At 39.6% G+C, this 21,043-nt stretch overlaps 1 protein-coding gene across 1 annotated transcript in view; it reads left to right on the top strand.

Annotated features, from left to right (window-relative positions):
- Positions 1-1,232: 1,232 nt before the first annotated feature.
- LOC309686464 (collagen alpha-6(VI) chain-like) overlaps positions 1,233-21,043 on the top strand; it is a gene marked incomplete at both ends in the record, with an annotated part of 56,176 nt that continues 36,365 nt past the window's right edge. Inside the window, 10 exons of the mRNA XM_082499164.1 lie at positions 1,233-1,752; positions 3,815-4,381; positions 5,432-6,046; positions 7,087-7,638; positions 8,898-9,461; positions 11,631-12,206; positions 13,013-13,576; positions 15,240-15,586; positions 15,699-15,777; positions 17,866-18,011. Of these exons, the coding sequence (XP_082355290.1) occupies positions 1,233-1,752; positions 3,815-4,381; positions 5,432-6,046; positions 7,087-7,638; positions 8,898-9,461; positions 11,631-12,206; positions 13,013-13,576; positions 15,240-15,586; positions 15,699-15,777; positions 17,866-18,011 (4,530 nt within the window). The remainder of the gene's footprint in view (positions 1,753-3,814; positions 4,382-5,431; positions 6,047-7,086; positions 7,639-8,897; positions 9,462-11,630; positions 12,207-13,012; positions 13,577-15,239; positions 15,587-15,698; positions 15,778-17,865; positions 18,012-21,043) is intronic.

Raw genomic sequence — 21,043 nt, forward strand, 5'->3', positions numbered from 1 at the left:
AGGGGCAACATTCAGGAGAGCAATGACTCCTCTGGTTGTTAGTTTATTTCTATAAACTTTCAGCGTCTGGATGCTGTTACCTGATGGACGCTGAATATCAGCTAAAATAAGTTCACACAGATCAAGCCTCAGAGGGCAGTCTTGCTCCCACTAAAATCAGTGGAGGCTGGACCATCTGCCAATATTGTGTAAAAATCTTCTCACCACAGATTACTTTAAAAAAACAAAATTAAATTTTTTCATGGGAAATAGTAGTATTTCAATATAAGATACCCGGCCTTCCTGAAATCCCAGACATGCACATTCATTAAGGGTTAATAGCTGTTCAAAAGACACTTTTTTGTAATAACAATTACGATTTGGTTAACAGGTGGCTAGTTAAGTCTTTCCGCTTTCCCCTAAATTTAAAAATATTTCAAAGTAAGGTGCATCTGGACCTCAGTAGAGCTGGTTCTACCTGATAAAGATATACATGGTTAAAAAGCAGTTTCTTCAGCTTTCTGACTGTAGCCTTTCTTTTCACCTCCCTCAGAGAAGATGCTCAGAGGACGCTGCCTTGAGATGAAGGTGCTGCTGGCTTTGTTCTTCATCCTCATTGAGATGCACACATCTGTTCCCCAGAACACTGGTATTTTATTATCTCTTTTTTTTTAATGCAATTTTTAATGGAAAAAAAAAATCTTTGCTCACCATTTTTGTACTAAATACTGACCAGAAGCTTGAGAGGTTGAAGAAACTTCTGTGCACAGTAGCTGAAGCTGAGTTTGGACGGCAACAGGTGAAGTCTGAGGTGTAAGATATGATGTGGGAGGTAAGGCAAGAGGTGACGTGTGACTGACTTAGGTGTAAGCAGGCAGAGCAGAAAGGTAGAGGTTATATCTTAGTCCTGCTCTCCTTCATTTGTATGTTGTTGGGTTGCTAAGTCAAACTTCAACTTGATGGAGTATCTGGTTAGTTTTGTCATGGTGCAGTTGACTAGAGATTTCCCTATCTGCGGGCATCCATTTTTCTTTGTGGTCACTATCACATTTAACTGAGGTGCAGAATTTCTTTCAAAGTCTCGTTTCTTGACAGTTGCAATGTCCAACTGTGTTATAGCTCCGGAAGAGAAAGGTGATGTAGCGAAATAAGTTTTCTGTGTTTCAGTCCCTACAGACATTGTCCTCTTGGTTGACAGCTCCGACACTATGGAACCTTCATCTCTCCCCTATGTGAAAAAATTTATGATCCGTATGATCGACAGCCTACCAATAGAGCCTAACCAATTTCGGCTAGCGCTTGCTCAGTACAGTGATGATTTTTCCACTGAATTTATGCTGGACACTTACAGAAGAAAGGGTCCTATGGTGAAGCATATCAGGACTGACTTTACATTTCGTGGTGGGAGTTCAGTGCAAATTGGAAATGCCCTCAATGAGGCTTATGAAACCTTCTTCCAAAAGTCAGCACATGAAAAAGAAAAGCAACAAATCATTGTGATTTTGACATCAGCGCCCTCAGAAGATGATGTTCAAGAAGCTGCCAGAAGCTTGCAGAGTCTTGGGGTAAAGATAATAGCTATAGGGACAAAAGAAGCTCCATATAATGAACTTTTTGAGATGGCCACCCCACCATTTCATTACAAAAATCCAGTGATAGAGGAGCTGCCTAAATTCTCAGAATATATGCCACAGATCATTGATGATATTACCCAAGTAGACATCAGAGACTTAATAAACATAACTGATTACAATGACATAGCTGTGCAAGAAGGTAAGCTGTGCTACTTCATGTCAGTCTCATAGAGAGTAATGATCATTTTCAGTGTTCCAATGAAAAAAAATTCAGAAAAACTGGACTATATTGCGTTGTATTTCCAAATGTTAAGATAACTTTTGTGTAACATTAAAAAAGAAAGATCAGTTAGTAAATATTTCACCTGGTCTTGTGGCTAGATATCAGGTTCTGAATGCTAGTTCAATATTGCATGTGTGATCTGTAATGTGTATTGTGTGGTCTGTACAGAGAGGCAGCTGGAAGAGCGAGAAAACGAAAGAGCACATCACCTTGTGGGCTCTTCCTTCACGGAGCAGGCTCCTTACCATTCAGCTGGATTAAAGCAATAGCTCTGTGGCAGATAAAATGGGAAGACTGCTTGTAGTCTTAATTTTTCTCTCCCCTCTTTGGACTCCTCTTGCTTTTTAAGTGTGTATTGCATTTCTGAAATACAGGTTTTGGCATATGCAATAGACTGCACTGGAGCTTTAGTGCATGCAATATTCCTTCCCTGACTGTATCCTCAGTGAGAGCTGTAAGAGAGTCAACAGGCATGCAGGCTGTCAAGCAGCACAGTAAATTTCTGTGCTGAAGATCAGACTTTGCTGATGTAGGGAACTTCTTACAGATATTATGACAGTGCATAATTTTCATATTTCATTTTACAGTATTAGAGTTCCACAGGATGAATGCATTTGCAGGGAATTAGAAGATTTTACTCTGAGATTAGGGCAGCTTTTTATTACTTTTATTACTTTTTAAATATTTATCAGATAGGGGGTCCTAAACCATGCATTCCGTGCATGGAATAAACATTATTTTCCTGGAGTTTTTCTACCATCCAAAGGGACATTAGGAAAGGAAGGCGGGGAAGAGTTATGATTTGTTAAAGGAGAGAGTGATCGCGCCAATTGATCTCATGTCCCATTTCAGGCAACCCCTGTGCAGTTGTGCTGCTTGGGGGCAGTGCAGCTTTTACTGTTTTGAGCATTTCTGGCTGGCAGTTGTTTCACCCAGCTGCCTAATCTCTCCTTGGTAAGAGCTGCAAAGTGAGAGAAAAGTCAATTTTTAGCTGTATGCAAATTTCCTAAATCTGGATAAAACTTTTGCGGGATAAACCTGTTTTTCCACCTTGTCTGAAAGGGCTACAGTAGACAAAGGATGTGTAGGGTTTCCTTTAAAAAAAAATCACTAAACTTTTTTTTTCCCCTCTGTGTTTTATTCCATTCTTTGAAAAATTGGTTTCCAGTTCCATAACAACTGATATTTAAGAGTCTGTGAAGAATTAGTTAATTGGAGCAGAACTCCTGTGCTGGGTTTTCATATATGAAATATTTCAAAATGTGAAATATTTTGAAATATGAACTGAATCCAGGCCCTTGATGTTTGTAACTGAAAGAAGGCACAGGGAAGAAATTGTTTTCAAGAATTCAAATTCTGAAAGAAATTGCATAGTTGAAAGCACTTTCTTTACTTGGAGTAACGTAAAGAATTCATTTCCTTAATAAGAAATGTAAGATCTCAGCATTTCCTCAAAATAAAGATACAGTCTGATCTTGAGGAATCATGGATGTGGCAGCCTCTGTTAAAGTCAGCAAGAATTTCAGATGTTGGGCAAGTTCAACATTTGTCTAGAACCACTCACAGAAAGAGTGGTGGGGCATTGGAATAGACTGCCCAGGGAGGTGGTTGAGTCACCATGCCTGGATGTGTTTAAGAGACGTTTAGATGTTGTGTTGGGGGATATGGTGTAGGGGAGAACTTTGTAGAGCAGGGTAGATGGTTGGACTCGATGATCCCAAGGGTCTCTTCCAACCTAGACAATTCTATTCTGTGATTCTTATTAGTTAAATGTTGTAACAGTGAAACGGCTTTTTTAAAAAGTGAAAACTACGTAGACCAGGTTCTAGGTATAGAAACTGTTTAAGCTTTTCTATTTCTGTTCCTGGACTATTGCAGAGTGAGCACTATGTCACTTTATTGCCTCAACATTGTGTTTTTTGTGTCTGGAGACATAGTTAAAAATTGTTAATGCTATGTTTTTGTGTGGCCTCTGCAGATACTACAGATATTGTCCTGTTGCTTCCTGGCCAACAGGACACACAAGACGACGCATTTGCTTACATGAAAGACTTTATTAGCAAACTGATACATGATCTGCCACTGGAATCTAACCAATACCGTCTTGCACTTGTCCAGTACAATGATGATGTTCATGAAGAGTTTGAACTGGGCAAATATAAAACAAAGCAGCATATGTTGATGCATGTGCAAGAAATGCAAGCATTGCAAGGCGGACTGCTAAAAACTGGCAATGCTCTCCGTTACATTTATGAAAGGTATTTCAAAGAACCGGGTAATGGAGCAGATAGAAATCAGGTTTTAGTTGTCCTGTCTTCTTTGCCTTCTGAAGATGATGTGGAAGAGTCAGTGAAAATGTTACAAGACAACGGAGTAAAAGTGATAGCCCTCGGGATACATGAAGCTGTGATGCAACAACTGGGCATGATGGCTACACAGTCATTCTCTTCTTATTTTCCTAAGGAATGGGACCTCCCTATGTTTTCTGAAAATGTCTCCAATATTATTGCAGAGTACCAAATGGATAGCATTAAAGAAGGAGAAGGTAAGAAAATCAATAATGCGGGAGATGACATCTAAGGACTTAGACCTTCAGTCTGATGCTAGCCACTCCAGACCTCATGTGCCTTTTCATCTCCAGCAACTTGTGTAACGTTCAAGTTACACAGGCTGCTGAAAAACAAAGAATAGGAATGTGTTAGCCAGGGTTTTAAATACTTTGTGTAGCCTTAGCAGGTTTTAAAATAGGGAAGTAAAAATATGGATGAAATTGACTTACTCTCATGCTCATGAAGTTTTGCACTTGGCATTATTCTTTAAACTTGGTGCTTTTACATGCGTAGGTGTGTGTGAGACGCTTGTACTCTCTGATACTAAAAGGAATGGAGATGAAGAAGTAGTCTTTTTATGCTTTTACAGGTTGGTAATTGATGTAATTGATACAACTAGTATCTGTTAATGAAGCACAACTCCTTATGTAACTATGGACCCTCCACAATTAGTAAATTAATGAATAGTCCTTGAGAACCTTTAGCAATTGTGAATTAAAGGAATTATATTACTCTCCATTATCAAATCCTTATGGTACAGCTGAGAAACTTACACTTTTCATGTAGCTTTGAAAATAGGTTTGTGTATTGGGGTTTTTCTTGTATATATATAGATCAGATGAGTGATTAAAAAATAAACAAAAAATCCTGTACGTGAAGATTTTTAGACTGCATGGTTTGACCAATATCCTTGCATATATATCTTCTGGATCAATACACTAGAATATACATGCAAGAGTTGAAGTTCCAAGAATATACTTCATATAAAAACCATAAACACTTCTGCTGTTATATCTCTATATAGGCCTAGCTATTTCTGGTCTTTTGGTCTTTTAACTTAAAATGAGGTTTTATCAGTTTGTCTTTTGGTAGCTTGTCACCTTTGGTTAGAAAACATTTTTACAAACTTGCTTTACTTGAAAATAAAGCAGAAAACCTTGTCTTAGAAAAAAACCCCACCCAACAGTCCATAGTTAGTTACTTATAGAAATAGCACAGAAGACGGCCACTAACATTGTTTTGTTTTCATCCTTTTTCCACTGCAGTATGTGAGGGAGACACGGTTGCTGACATTGTGTTTATAGTTGATCATGGTACTTCAAAGTCAAACTTCGAAGAAATAAAAAAATTCCTGCAAAACCTAACAGCCTCACTTGATGTGAAGGAGAAATGCATAAGAATTGGCCTGGTGACATACACTGATGGACAAGAAGTGGTGTCTCGTCTGAACACAGACACAAACAAAGCTGAAATTCTGCAGATAATAAAGGACCTTTCTGCTGGGTCAGGAAAAGCCTACACTGGTGCAGCTATTAATGTGACAAGGCTAAAACTCTTTACTGAAAGCGCTGGGAGCAGAAAGAAGCAAGGGGTAGAGCAAATAGCTGTTCTGGTTACCCACAGACCCTCTCGGGACAATGTAACTGATGTGGCTACTCTTCTGCGGAGAAGAGGTGTGACAGTGTTTGCCGTAGGTGTTGAAGAGGCTTCTCATCGACAGCTGGTCCAGATAGCCTCTTATCCTCAAGAGGAGCATGTTACCAGTCTCAAGGTGTTTTCTGATCTGCAAAGGCAAAATACAATTTTTAGAAAGAAGTTTTTGAATCAAATACAAAACAAGCTGTATGTCCACTCGGAAAGAAAAGAGATTCTCAAAACAGGTGAAGCTTTCCAAATAACTTTGGTTGTTTCAAGGTTAAGGGGTTCTAACTGAAGACTATCCTGAAATATGATTGAAGTTTTGAGAACTTTCTCATGTTCTCAGACTGAACTTTTCAGTTTGAACCTTTGAGAATAGGAATTTATATTTAAAGTCGAACATGGATTCACATTTTTCTCATTTGCATACTGCTAAAGTTTAGTAGTATTAAAAGCCTGTTTATTTGTACCATTATTGAATAGGAAGGACTAATACTGGCAGAAACATCAACTGTTCCTGTTAGAGAGTAAGTTAAAACCTACTAAGGAACCTTAGAGCTTGATCTGTTGGAAGATGCTACATCTGAATGAAATTTCCCTAGGAATGTTAACCTTCTAGTCAGTCTATGCTTTATTTTGATCAAACCTAGAAAATAGATGAGAATGTGTACATCATGGAGTTTTTGGCAGATCTTAAGCCATCAGGGTGTATACCCTGAAAAAATGAGGTGGCTGAAGTTTTCAGACAAATCTAGAAGTAGTAATAACGATAGACCAGCCTTAGATATTTTATTGAAAATTACCAGTGGATTTATGCTTAAGAGCACTAAAAGTCAGTGGCTTCCTGTTGTGGACTCTCAGAACATTAAGTGGACTGCTGCTGGTCCATGGAACCTTATTCAACAGTAAAACCAGTCATACTGGCTAAACATTTAACATGGCTATGTAATGATGCTGGATGAATTCTGATGTTTGATATAAGTGTACTCAGAAATCAGGGAATTGTTGGAGGTAGTTGCTTAAAAGCATTTCAGTTATGTTTGAAAAACTCCAAGCTATCAGTTTTGTTTTCTGTGAGGAAAGCAGTCATATAGCTGTGGATAAATAGTGTTTTTACTGTCATGCCTAAGATACCTAGCAGGTTAAGTTTGCCAAATTTTTGTTAACAGATAGAAAGGTTTATCCATGTGTTAGTTTATTATGTATTACAAAAGAAGTGGAGATAGGTGATCCGTCCATGTGCATAACAGTGATGTAATGAATACTTTCTCATTCCACATAGGATGCCTGGACACAGAAGAAGCTGATATTTATTTGCTCATTGATGGTTCATCAAGTGTTAACTACTGGGATTTTGTGGATATGAAGAATTTTATGAAGGAAATGGTTAGGCTCTTTGACATAGGAATGAATAAAGTTCGATTTGGACTTGTGCAGTTCTCACATTTCAATACACTGGAGTTTAAACTTGATAAATACACTTCAGCAAGTGATCTGATAAAAGGGATTGAAAATACTCAGCAAGTAGGTGGAAATACCAATACAGGGGCAGCTCTAGCTTACATGAAGCCATTGTTTGAAGAGGCCAGGAGACCAGCAGTGCCTTGCCACCTAGTTGTTCTTACAGACGGAATGTCAGATGACAGTGTGAAGGAACCAGCCATGAAACTCAGGGAAGACCAGATTAACATTTATGCCATTGGTGTGAGAGGAGCTAATGAAACTCAGCTTGATGAGATTGCAGGAGTGAAAAACAGAGTGTACTTTGTACATGATTTTGACTTGCTGAAAGACATTAAAAATAAAGTTGTCCAAGAGATCTGCACCACAGAAGGTAAGACCATGCTTTCACTTTGTCCTGACAACACAGAAAATAAGCAGATTCCTTTTGATTTGATAAAGAAATTATTTCATTAATAATGTAAGATACCTTTTTTCTAGCTTGAACAATTTCACTGTCAGTTGAAGTTTTCAGAGTGTGATGGTGATTTTTGTGTTGCTTAAACGTTGACTAATATAATGAAAAGGTCTTATTTCCAGAAAACACCAAGTATCTCTTGCCTATATATTACAGACTTGATTCTCTGGTTGCCCAGAGTTGTGGATGCCCCATCTTTGGAAGTGTTCAAGGTCAGCTTGCTCAGACCTTTGAGCAATGTGATCTATTGAAAGCTGTCCCTGCCTATAGCAGGGGGTTGGACTAGATGATCTGTAAAGGTCCCTTCCAACCCAAACCATTCTATGATGCCATGATTCTGTGAAATTGAGCTATCAATGTCAAAGGCACCCAAAATCACATATCACTGTAGAACAACTAGGTCTGTGAATGTATCTAATTTTGAACATATCTTTCTTAAAGATGGCTATTGAGCCTGCTGTTTTCCTTACGTCTAGCAAGCCAGTCTCTTTTCTCAGGAATAGATAGGTACAGCATATCCCTCAGATAGGATTCTAGAACTGAGATGTGCGGAAGACAAAATAAGATAGTTTTACAATTTAAAGTAATGATGTAGATATAAGTGTTCTCTAAACAGTAGCATTCACCAGGAAACAAGCAAAGATTGTGTTGCACTAATACCTCCATTCCCACTTTATTACTTACAACCCTATAAATCATTAATGAAAAAATGTGCTTAAATGTGACCCACCAGTGTGCAAGCTTTCTGTTTGTACCATTTGGCTCACCTCTTTCTGTAAAACAAGTTGTTGTTTCCTACCTTACTGAAATTAAGGGAAATTTTTCAGGTTTTTCAGGCTCCAAAACTTGACCATCAACAGGCTTTAGATTTTTATTTTAGAAATTCCATGCTGATCTTAAGATGCTGCTTCAGTTGTTTGGCTGTGATTTAATCCTGACTGATTGAATTGCAACTGATGACTGTAAAGCCCTTGTTCAGATCTGAGGGGATAAAGTATTTTAGTTGCAGTCATAACTTATCAATGAACTAATAAAATCTGGAGTTTGAACAGGCTTATGCTGAATTTTGTTCATTCTTTTGTGTTTCTGGAGTTATTCTGTCTGTTTAACCTCTCTGTTTTTCTCAAAAAAAATGTAAAAAACCCCAAGCTTAAAAATCTTTTTTTCCTTGACAGCCTGCAAAGAAATGAAAGCTGACATCATGTTTCTAGTGGACAGTTCAAAAAGTATTGGAAATGAGAATTTTCAGAAAATGAAAAACTTCATGAGAGAGCTGGTGGACAGAACGGATGTTGGTGCAGACAGAGTGCAGATTGGTGTTGTCCAATTCAGCCGCGAACCAAAGGAAGAGTTCAAGCTCAACAGCTACTCCACCAAAAGAGATGTTATCAGTGCTATTGATAGGCTATCTCCCCTTCATTCCACCACAATGACAGGAAAAGCACTGAAGTTCATGCTTAAATACTTTCAAGCCAGTAGTGGTTCACGTCATGCAGTTAAAAAAGTTCTCATCCTGATCACAGATGGGAAATCACAAGATGAAGTTAAAGCCCCTGCCACAGTACTGCGAGATCAAGGCATTAATATCTACTCTGTTGGTGTTTTTAATGCAAACAAAACTCAGCTTGAGGAGATTAGTGGGAAGCGTGAGATGGTATTCTATGTTGAGAATTTTGATATTCTAAACCAGCTAAAAAGCGACCTCATTTTTGACATATGCAGTAGGCCTCCAGATGATGGTAAGTATGGTAACCTTCAGTGATTTATTAATGCATGAGCAATCACGGGGGTTTTGTTCTGAACTTGTTATGGTCAAGTGTCGCAGTCCCAGAGCTGGCTGCCTCTCTGTCCTAGTATTAGTTTGTCCCGTGTGAATTCTCTGCTTCCCATTGCTCTGAGGGGGACACTTCACAGGTCTCCTAGGGTACCACTCTGGGTCACAGGGCTCCGACCACTCTGTTCACACCCAGGAGGTCTAGCTGAATGCAGGTGCTTCTGATTCTTTCCCTTGGGTGTATGAGATTAGATACCTACCTGGAAAAGTATGGTCTTTACACAGGTTGAATAAAGCTTGCAGAGAAAAGGGTTCACTCGCTCCTTCCTTTGAAGTCTAACTGTCATCTCATTATGCACACCTTTCAGCTATTATTTCTGTGGACTTAACACAGGGGCAAGAAAGGGAGCTTCTGATGACTCAGTCCTGTTTTTTTTCTGAGTAGCAGTGTTGGAAGGGCCCACACGGTCACTGAATGCAGTTCTCTTGAGGCCAGAGGCGATCAGTGTCTTTGGCAAGAGTGCATTTGTAATCCCACTTGAAATTTCTTATTCTTCTGTGTTCCCAAATGTTGCCCTTTCTGGACAAAACCAATTAAGAACTCATACCATTCTCTTCTTTAATTATTCCACCCCACCCTCCCCCCACAGATTGAATTAATGTAGTCATATTAAACCACACTGGCAGGCAAGCTTGTGCACAGTATTTATACATCTTTATACAGACCTAGCCTACTAAGTGAACTGGATTGTTTTTTCTTGGGATGATACCTTTAGCTGAGGGTGTAAATGGGGAAAGCAATCAGGCTGCAAAAAGAAGCAGATCGGATGTCCTGCTGCCCTGGGCTCTCATGGATGTCAGGATGCTTGCAAACATAAGATAGGATTTTAAAAAACACTTGAGTAGCAGCTATGCATTGCCTGACTCAGTCGCACTAAGGCATACTGTGTTGCTGTGACAGTGCAAAAGATCTTAAAGGGTGTGTACTTTCTGATCTCTCTGCTATAGAAAGGTAGCATATAGAGTAGCTTGGATTCACAGCTGCTGCCTCAGTCATGGAAATTGTGCTCATTTAAAAGAGGTGGGATTGGCTGTTGAGTTCAGTACTGAATTCTACTCTGCATCCGGTTTCTGAGCTTTCAAACTCCCTTTCTTCGCCTGGGGGTGAGAGGCAGCAGGATAGTGGGGAGAAGAGCAAGGTGTTGGGCATGCAAGGGTGATTTATTCAGAGTCCTAAGAGGTCCAAACAGTCAGTGTTCGGACATGTGGCTATGTCTTTGCTCTACTGCAATACAGAACTTGCAACTAAGGAGAGTTTTTAAATAGTACTACAATTAGTCAAGATGCTAAGTGTCATTTTATCTTCTTGGCAGTTCTGGAAAAGGTATCAGTAGCTTATGTAGTGAGAAAGATCAGGTGTCAAGTGGGAAGCTTGAAATATAATGAGTCACCAGCTATCATCTGTGCTGCTCTGTATGTCTGCACTGGGAGAACACTGCCCTTCAGATGGACCAGACTGCTCTCCCACCAGGGAGTAAGCTGGAGGAAGGGTGTTAGCCCAGCTCTTCAAAGCAATAATTTACAACACTAAGACTGTAGGAGGCAAACCTGCTGCTATGTTTAATTCAGATATGAAATAAACATTTGGGTTTTTTCTGTTAGATGTTAAGTATGAACTGATAAAATGTGCTGTATGCAAGAGGGAGGAAAGTTTCAGTTAATACTCCTATCCTGTGGAAGGATAACTTTATATATTGTAAACTAATAGAAATATTTCCACAATATCAACTGAAATATGACAATTGCTGCTTGCTCTATAAGCCCTGTACTGTGATGTCCAGAGCAAAAGGATAGCATTTTTGATAACTAAGAAGTGATTCTGTTTATTCTAACTCTGCTCTGATTACTGGAATCATGAGGTTCACACTGAACAGTCTCAGAAGCAACAAGAATCTGTCATATGTGCAACTTATTGATAGTAACAAGACAATTATCTGTGCAAACTCCATTCAGATAGCAGAACTATATAGACATTGCATAGAACTCTGAGAAATGGACTTGAGTTATAATAATCAGTAAGATTCTGCATAATTTTACACGTGAAATTTTCACTTTTCTCAATTTGCTGTTACAGAATGCAGAAGAGTGGAACGTTTAGACATTGTGTTTGTTATGGACAGCTCTGCAAGCATAAGCTCCTTACAATACCAGGCCATGAAAGACTTCATGATTACCCTGGTGAAACAGTCTGATGTCGGCCCAGACAGAGTTCAGTTTGGAGCACTGAAATATTCTGATGAACCTGTAGTGCTCTTCTACCTCAATGAGCATACTACAAAACTGGGTATTACTGAGGCTATCCAGAGAGATGACCCTCTAGGCCAAAGAACTTACACTGCAAAGGCACTGGACCGTTCAGAAATGTTCTTCACTGAAAAACATGGCAGCCGCAAGAGCAAAGGAGTTCCCCAGATGCTGATAGTGATAACTGATGGGAAATCCCATGATGAAGAGATGCTGGATGATGTGGCCCAGAGATTAAGGAACAAAGGAGTTACTATCTATGCAGTTGGAGTAGAAGGAGCAAATCGAGCTGAGCTTTTGACAATGGCTGGATCAGAGGACAAATGTTTCTATGTGGATACCTTTGAAGGACTTGCGAACTTAACTGCAAACATAACAAATCATATGTGTAATACATCAGTTCCAGGTAAGTGTATACTCGCTGTTGGCTATTGTGTTCAACTTCCTCTTCCCCTTACAATTGTTTGAAGAAAAGTCTTGCAAAGGCATCTATGAGATCAATACAGATAACATAATCTATTCTGATTAATGTGATTTAAATTACAGTAATCTCTGTTTCCTGCTTGTTCACTTCAGCTCTTGTAGTGGTTACTCTTTCCTACCTTCTCCTTCTGCCATCTTTCTGAATGAAAGTAGCTATGGCTGCTGCGCTGTATTTGAAGTTGGTCCTTTTGGGCTATGGTTAGAATGCTTTAGTTCTTGGACAGGGGAGGCACCTCATCTATGAATCCTGAAGAGTTGTAATTTTGTATATACGCATACAGGATGTGATTTATCTTACTTAGTGTTAGCTGTCTGTACCTGTCATGTCTAGTCACTGTAGTTTCCCTTTCTAAGAAGCATGGAGAGAAATGGGCATTTTTGGTGTGTGGGTCACCTGACCTCTTTAGGCATTTGCATGAGGCTGAGATGAAATGGGCCTTTGCCCTGTGGACATTTAGTTAGGCCAATATAACTTTGTTTGTTCAGTAGGTAAGAGGGAAACATACCTATGGTTTTCTGCAACATACATGCTTACAGGAGTACATTTTGTGTTCTGGGACTAAACTTCTGAATTTCCATGTACGTTACATTTTATGTGCTTAACGTTCTTTTGTTGGGGGTTTTTGTCAATATCACTAGTAGGATGTGGGAGGTAGAGGCACGATTACTAAATGGTAGATATGGAATTGTGTACTTTATTGATGATATATTTTCCTTTATCTTCTGCAGACTGTCCAAAGACAGCAGATGTTATTTTCCTGGTGGACGGTTCCAGAAACATAGATGAAGAAAACTTCAGGATAATGATGGACTTTGTGACAAGTGTAATCAATCCGGCTGTTATTGCTCAAAATACCAAAATGGGCCTTGCACTGTATGGTGGTGTCTATAAAGAAGAGTTCAACTTAGGCTTTTTTCCAAACAGATCAGAACTAGAATCTAAAATTCAAAGCATCAAACAAATTCAAGGCCACAAAATAAATATTGAAAATGCACTTGAGAAAGTGAAACTGAGCTTCCAACCAGGAAAGGGTAGCAGAATACATGAAAACGTCCAACAGATTTTAGTGGTAGTCGTTGCTGGACGAACAACCAGTAGAGCTGCAAGAGCAGCAGCAAGCCTGAGGAAGAAAGGTGTTGACATATATGCCATAGGCGTGGGAAATGTTGATCAGTCCCAGCTAACACAGATAACTGGATCATCAAGTAGGAAATATGTCGTTGATGATTTTTCTAACTTGAAGACCATAAAAAAAAGACTGGTTGATGTTATTTGTGAGGATGATAGAAAAGGTAAACATCCATGAACCAAACTGTTCTAAGATCTCCGTGTGCTAGTTTAAGTATACTTCCCAGTTAGAGTGGTTCATTAGAAAACATTTGGTTCATCTTCTGCAACACTCTGAAAACAGAATAGAAAAATTCTTCAGACTCATATGAAGATAATGACGTCTGTGGAATAAATTAATTACATCCAGTCTCTCTAAAATTGCTGAAAGAAATGACCCGGATGTTTTCACTTTACTCCCTCCATAGACTAAAGGATATGAGCTGACGAACAAACAACCACCTTTGTCAGTTTGCATTGTGTTAGATTCTCCCTTGCTGCCATGCAAATACTCTCCTTCCTGGTACATAGCGTAGTTGCCATTTTCTCCCCTTCAGGAAAGGTAAAAAGACGCGTGTGAACAGTTACTCTGAATTTAGTAAGTTTTCTGCAAGCTCACACCTTACTGTACTCCTCATTAACTTATCCATGTACTTATGTTCTCATTTCTGCAAATTTGAGCTGATGGATTCATCATGATGGATCACACAAGCCAGGCTTGAAGATTTTAGTTTTAATTGTTTAAACTTCTATCTGAACTTTAGAGTATATAATTTTCATCTGCTTCCTTATTCAAAGTACAGCTTTAGCACTTTCAAATAGGTTTGGCTTCTGGGTTAACAGCAACTGTGATGCCATATCATCCAAACACTGATTTGAGAAAATTTGAAGCAGTTACAACTATTGAAGAGTAGAAATAAAGTAATACTAGCAATAGGTGTAATTTTTATAAATATGTATTTTCTCTTCTCCTGAGTTGCAGAGAGAAATGAGAAAGACATTAACCTCGTAGAATACTCATGCAGTGACTCAGTCACACTACAGATTAGAGTGACCTCACATCTAATTACACAAGGGACGTGGTGGCAGTACTTCTCATTTTGTGGCACGTGCTTTCCTTTTGCTACTGGTTTTCCCGTTACCTCACATGCAGTAAGAAAATATGCTAAAATGCATATTGAGAGTTGGGGGCCCCTAATCTCTCTGCTAACTGTGCAGAGCTGCCGATGCCACAATGAAAGCGCAAGGACAGGTAAAAAGCATAATAAGGAGCAAAGAAGGGAAGTGATTTGGTATTGACCCAAATCTTAAACATTAGGCATAGCATTTGTTTTAAAGTAGTGAGAATACTACAGCAGTTGTGTTAACTCTGCAGCACAACATGTTAAAAACAAACAGCCCTCTGATCTCCTAAATGATACCTGCTTAATTGCCTGTAGCTGGGGAATAAGAGGAAGGAAGGGACAAAAACTGAGACATACCTCCAGTGAAATGATTTCTGAAACTGATGCTGATATTGCTATTAAGAAGGATGGGCTCTCAGATTTGTGATATAAGCATAATTACAGAACACATTTTTAGTTAAAGGCATTTAGGGTTTTTTAACGGCTTTCTCTAGAAATTATAATTCGTCTGAGTGGGCTTAAGATGAACATGTCTCTAAATGAATTAGAGGCCTAACGATTCATTTTAGATAATGTACCTGAGGCTTGGAGATGACAGATTCCAGCGGTTCCTGCCTGCTTAGCTGATGTACATTGGTCTCCCCTTGTTGTGTTCTTTCTATTCTGTTTTTCTTTACATGAAATGAAAAATGTTTTATGCATTTATTTATGATTTTCCCAACAGTGGCTTGTTTTGTGGATATCACTGTGGGATTTGACATCTCATCACAGAGGGAAGGCCACCACTTATTTGATGGACAGACCAAACTGGAAAAACATTTTCCTGAGATTTTGCAAGCCCTCCTGTCGCTAATGGGTGTGAGCTGCAATGTTGGGTCCAAGGCACAGAGCAGCGTGGCTGTTCAAGTGAAGAATACTGTTACTCCAATATCTGCAAAGTTCTATGTTGACAGTCAATCTATCTTGCATAACCTGTCCAATGCTGTGATCAAGAGACCATCCCAACTTAATGTTGAGCTCTTGCAGTCACTCTGGGAAACTTTTCAGAAAAGGGATGAGACCCGACAAAAGGTAATGTGATGACTTAGGCAAAATCCTTTGGTCAAAATTGTGTAAGAAAGATTGAAATACATTTGTTCTTTGCTTCTGTGTGATTTAAATTGTCTCTTTTATGTCTTTGTAGGTATTAGTTGTGTTTTCAGATGGTGTGGATGATGACTTAGAGGCACTTGAACAAAAATCTGAAGAACTTAAAAAGAAAGGTATCTATTTTAGAAAAGTCAGAATATTTAGTTTCTCAGGTGGCCTAGTAATGGGGTGAGAGGAGGTATTTAATTTTTTCTGCAGAAAGAGGAGAGGGAGATTAGCAGCAAATAAAAGGAGTTATAGTCTCAGATGCTCAGTCAATATAAGTCAGAACATTTCCATTTAAGTGAGTTTGACAATGCCAGATGAGACTGTCCTCCTAGCTTGACCCTTATCTTTGTCTGTGGCCAGTAGTGGTGTTTCAGAAAACACCTTGTAACAGGGCTAAGTAAACAGTAATGCTTCTTTGGGATGACTTCCCTATTTAGAGATTTCATGATCTGAAACAATCTTTCTTACAATGTTTAACTTTCCCACAGCCACAGGTGTCTTTTGTGTTTCACCAGTCAACCTGCCTTGTCATCAGTATTTGTTATCACCCAAAAACCTAGCAGAGTGGGGAGAAGATAGATTGAGTAGTTGTCTTCTCCCCTGCCCTGTAGGCTTCAGTGTCTGCATCAGCACCTGATTTCAGAGCCCAGGGCCAGAGAGGTAGGGCAGGAGGAATGGAGAAGCTGCCACAGGCAGAAGGTGCCACAGGCTAAGCCCTTCTGATGGGCGCATGCAAGAAACAGTGAAAAACAGAACTGGAGATGAAAGGGCTAGATTGGCTAAAGATAGATCATAGAATCATAGAATTGCTGAGGTTGGAAGGGATCTTTAAGATCATCAAGTCCAACCATTAACCTACCCTGACAAAAACCACTTCTAACCCATGTCCCTAAGTACCACATCTACCCTATTTTTAAACACCTCCAGGGATGGCAAATCCACCACCTCCCTGGGCAGCCTATTGCAATGTTTAATAACCCTTTCAGTTCAAAAGTGTTTCCTAATATTCAGTCTAAACCTCCCCCGACATAACTTGAACCCATTTCCTCTCGTCCTATCACTTGTCACCAGGGTCAGATGTTGGTCAGTTGTCCTGTGTCAATAAGTAAATTAGGTGTAGAAGTGTGATTTGGGATTGAGTTTTAAAATACATTGTAAAATATCTTTGGTCTTAGGTTTGGGTGTCTTTTGTTTGTTTCTGTTGTTTTGTACTTTCATTTGCTGGGGCTATGCAGCATCATTCAGCTAAAGACTGCTCTCGTCTCTGTTCAAGTGGGTCAGGAGTCTGTTGGCTTGATTTAGGGAACTTAAATCGAAGTAAATTCAGTTTGTTTGGATTTGAATCTGCTGATATTGCCAGCTGTGTTATGCAACTGTATACAAGGGACTCAGGACCAAGCCAGAAATCTGGGAAAATACTGCTTGTGGCTATCGCTGTGACCAGCATACTCCTCTGTGCATTTGGTTCCTTCCCTAAGGAAGTCTCACCCTGGAATCGCAATATAACTGCATTTTCAACTGAATTGTTGCCTCACTGTGCTTTTTTCCCTTACAAAAAGGAAATAGACTTTACTCTGTTGTTTCTCTGAATGATCTGAGTTTAAGGGGACCACTTCAGGACGTTACTGCATAGGATATCTCTTTGCCTCTTGCTTTGCAACCTCAGGAAATGTCTTGTGGCCACAGGCTTATTCTAATTTCACACTGGTGTCATTCTAGATCAATGAAAAGACATGCATTCTTACAGTAAAACTGGGCTGGAGAAACAGAGAATTCAGATCTGTAATTTCTCTGATGGCTGCCTCAGCTTTAGATCTGCTGTTGTAGCAGAAGGAATGACTTGGAGCCACCAATATTTGTTACTATTTAATGTAAAAAGAAATGCAACCGAAAACTTCTGTTTTCCCTAAGAGCTAAGTGTTTAAGTGAATATTTATGTTGCCACCCAAAACAACCATATGATCTTGAATCATTAATCATTATTCATATAGGAAGTTTTTTATGCTGAGCCTTTTATTGGCTCTTCATTGTCACTAGCACCTCATGTGAATCACTCACAGAATTGTATGCCATCAAAAGTGCGCCTTTGCAGCTGGTAGGTATCATTCACCTGATGCATGGGATATATCGTATCACATGATGCATGTATAGATAAGGTACAGAAACCATTTTTCAGTGGAACTTATATTTATTTTCATATTTATTATAATTAGGTTTGGATGGTCTTATCACTGTTGCTCTGGAAGGAGCCTCCAATATTCAAAACCTCCGATCCATTGAGTTTGGAAAAGGATTTGAATATGGGACTCACTTAGATATTGGCATGACAGATATCGCTAGCAGGCTATCCAAGTTCTTGGTAAGTTATTTGATAAAGAACCAATGTACACAGTAAGATCTTGGGTAGAAGAACTGTACAATCAGACCATAAGTATCAAGTTTGGTAAATATGACTAACAAAAGAGTCATGCAGAGACTCACTCAGCACAGAGTCCACTTGTATTCTTATGGTGAATGCTTCTGGCAAGAACAGGAGCAGAGCCAAAAGGAAATTTTTGGAAAGTACATTTTCATCAGCGGTAACTTCTTCTTTTTAAGAACAATATTGCTGAGAGAACCTGCTGCTGTTTGTCTTGCAAATGTACTGGGGAAGCAGGTGAAATCGGAGGTATGGGAGGACAAGGGATAAAGGTAAGAATACATCCTAGCTTTGTATTGCTAAGTTTGAGTTGTAAATAATGATGTAAAGATGTTTGCCTACCTATGTTTTATGGCATGATTGTGGTATATCTTCCAAAATGACAATATACCCTCTGTCTAACAATGCAGGAGAAGTAATCAGTCATTAGTTATGAGTAGTATGGAGGTTGGAGAACATTTCATAATTGATGAGCTTATCTAAAGATTCTAATACTGGTTTTGCTCAGCAACTTGCTTGCTTTTACCTAAAATGTGTGTCTTTCAGAGACCTCTATTCAGAGCCATCAGGAAGTTCCTCATGACTGCTTGTGTTTCTAATGACTGCATTATTTAAGAGACTTTCAACAACTTAGGGTAGCAATTGGTTGTTTCTGCAGGAGTTCCATAAAGACCCAAAATCTCATGAGGGCATTGCATTTCATTTCAATAGTAAAGATTTCCGTTAAAGTCAATGGAAAGATGCCAGCAAAATGCTACAGGCTAGGGAATTAAAAGTTAATCCATACAAACAAGCAAAAAATACTTTGAATTAAATTGTTTGTCTTTTGATTTTTATTGTTTTTTACTAACTAGATGTCCAGTTAAGGAATGCAACAGAACCCTCCTAAACCTCAGACGTGTGACTTTTCTTGTATTCATTTCCTTTGATGTAGCTAAGAAATAGTGGAAAATCCTGTACTGTAGTTCAGTAGTGTAACATTTAATTCTATTCAATTTTAAGTAACTTATTTTGACAGCTTCCGTAATAGTTGAGAGTTCTGTCAAATGTGTGCATTAATTCTAACTAAAAACATGCTCTATCATGTGGGTACTTTAAGAATATACTTTTTCAAACCATCAGGAGTGCAAATATGGTAGAAGAATGTCCGCTGTATAAATGAAACATTACTTTATATACAGGCCCGATGTCCCTGTGGACAAACATTGAGTGTGGTCCAATAATGGGTGTTGCTTCTCACCTGTATGTTTCAGCAGCCATCAACACCCCTGCTGGAGGCTTCAGATTTTCTGCCTCCAACAGATGACAAAATGAGCAGCTCAAGCTTATATAGTTTTAGTTCACATATATTTTTTGAGCAGCCATAGCTTTATTTTGTCCTCTAGCTCTTCTCTGCTTTTCCAGAGTTAAAGAACTCCCTTGAGTCTTTTCATGCTTATCATCTTGTCCCCTGCACAGCATCTCTTCTGCCCTTTGTCCTTCTTTCATTATAAACATTAAGTAAAGTCCAAGACAGGTTTTCAGGTGCGCTCACAGGACAGCTATGCCCTGCTGCTATTTCTAATGCTCTGCCAGGCCAGATGGTGGGTTCCTGCCTTGCCAGGGCAAACCACAGCTTCTGTCACCTGCCAGCATGGCATCTGTGATCTGATATTTTGTTTAATGCTGTGAGTTTTTGCAGGAAACTGAGTGACCGTAGACGAAAGTGGTCCTTCACAGCCTCAGTTCACAACCAGAACAAACTTTGCTGTTCCAAAAGACAAAGAACAAAGGAACCCCTTGCAGGGTAGCATTTTGCAGTGCTGATGACTAAGTGGGGTAAAACTCTCTCTTTTTAGCTTTCTCTCTCTCAGGAGAGAGCATATGTGAAGGCTTTTCACTTTCCAAAAAGCTCTCACAAAATATTGTGCCAGGGTCAGCAGCTTCTCCCACCTGGCAGCATACTCTCGGCACACAGAAGAAAACAGCTCCTCACATGAAGCCCTACCTCAGAATTCAGTATAATGACTGTTGTGCCAGGCTAGATTTTCCCTCTCTGAACATTATAGAATCACAGAGTCACAGAATGGTCATGGTTGGAAGGGACCTCTGGAGATCATCCCTCTGGAGCTGGGACTGTTTAGTCTGAGGAGGAGGAGGCTGAGGGGAGACCTCATCACTCTCTACAACTATTTGAAAGGACACTGTAGAGAGGTTGGTGCTGGTCTCTTCTCACAGGTAATTAATGACAGAACAAGAGGGAATGGCTTCAAGCTCCAACAGGGTAGATTTAGACTGAAAATTAGGGAAGAATTTTTCCCAGAAAGGGTGGTCGGGCATTGGAATAGACTGCCCAGGGAGGTGGTTGAGTCACCATGCCTGGATGTGTTTAAGAGACGTTTATGTGTTGTGTTGGGGAATATGGTGTAGGGGAGAACTTTGTAGAGTAGGGTAAATGGTTGGACTCGATGATCCCAAGGGTCTCTTCCAACCTAGACAATTCTATGATTCTATGATTCTATGATCATCTAGTCCAACCCCCCTGCCAGAGCAGGGTCACCTACAGCATGTTGCACAGGACGGCGTCCAGGTGGGTTTTGAATGTCTCCAGAGTGGGAGACTCCACAACCTCTCTGGGCAGCCTGTTCCAGTGCTCTGCCATGCTCAAAGTAAAGAAGTCCCTCCTCATGTTTAGATAGAACTTCCTATGTTCAAGTTTGTGCCCGTTACGTCTTGTTCTATCCCTGGGCACCACTGAAAAAAAGACTGTTCCCATCTACCTGGCATCCTCCCTTTAAGTATTTATAGGTATTGATAAGATTCCCCCTCAGTCTTCTTTTCTCTAGACTAAAAAGACCCAAGGTTTAACCTTTCCTCATAAGAGAGATGTTCTAATTCACTAATCATCTTCGTAGCCCTTTGCTGAACCCTCTCCAGCAGTTCCCTGACCTTCTTGAACTGGGGAGCCCAGAACTGGACACAATACTCCAGAT

Source organism: Vanellus vanellus, assembly GCF_965231255.1.
Source record: "Vanellus vanellus genome assembly, chromosome: 2".
In the NCBI taxonomy this organism is placed as follows: Eukaryota; Metazoa; Chordata; class Aves; order Charadriiformes; family Charadriidae; genus Vanellus; species Vanellus vanellus.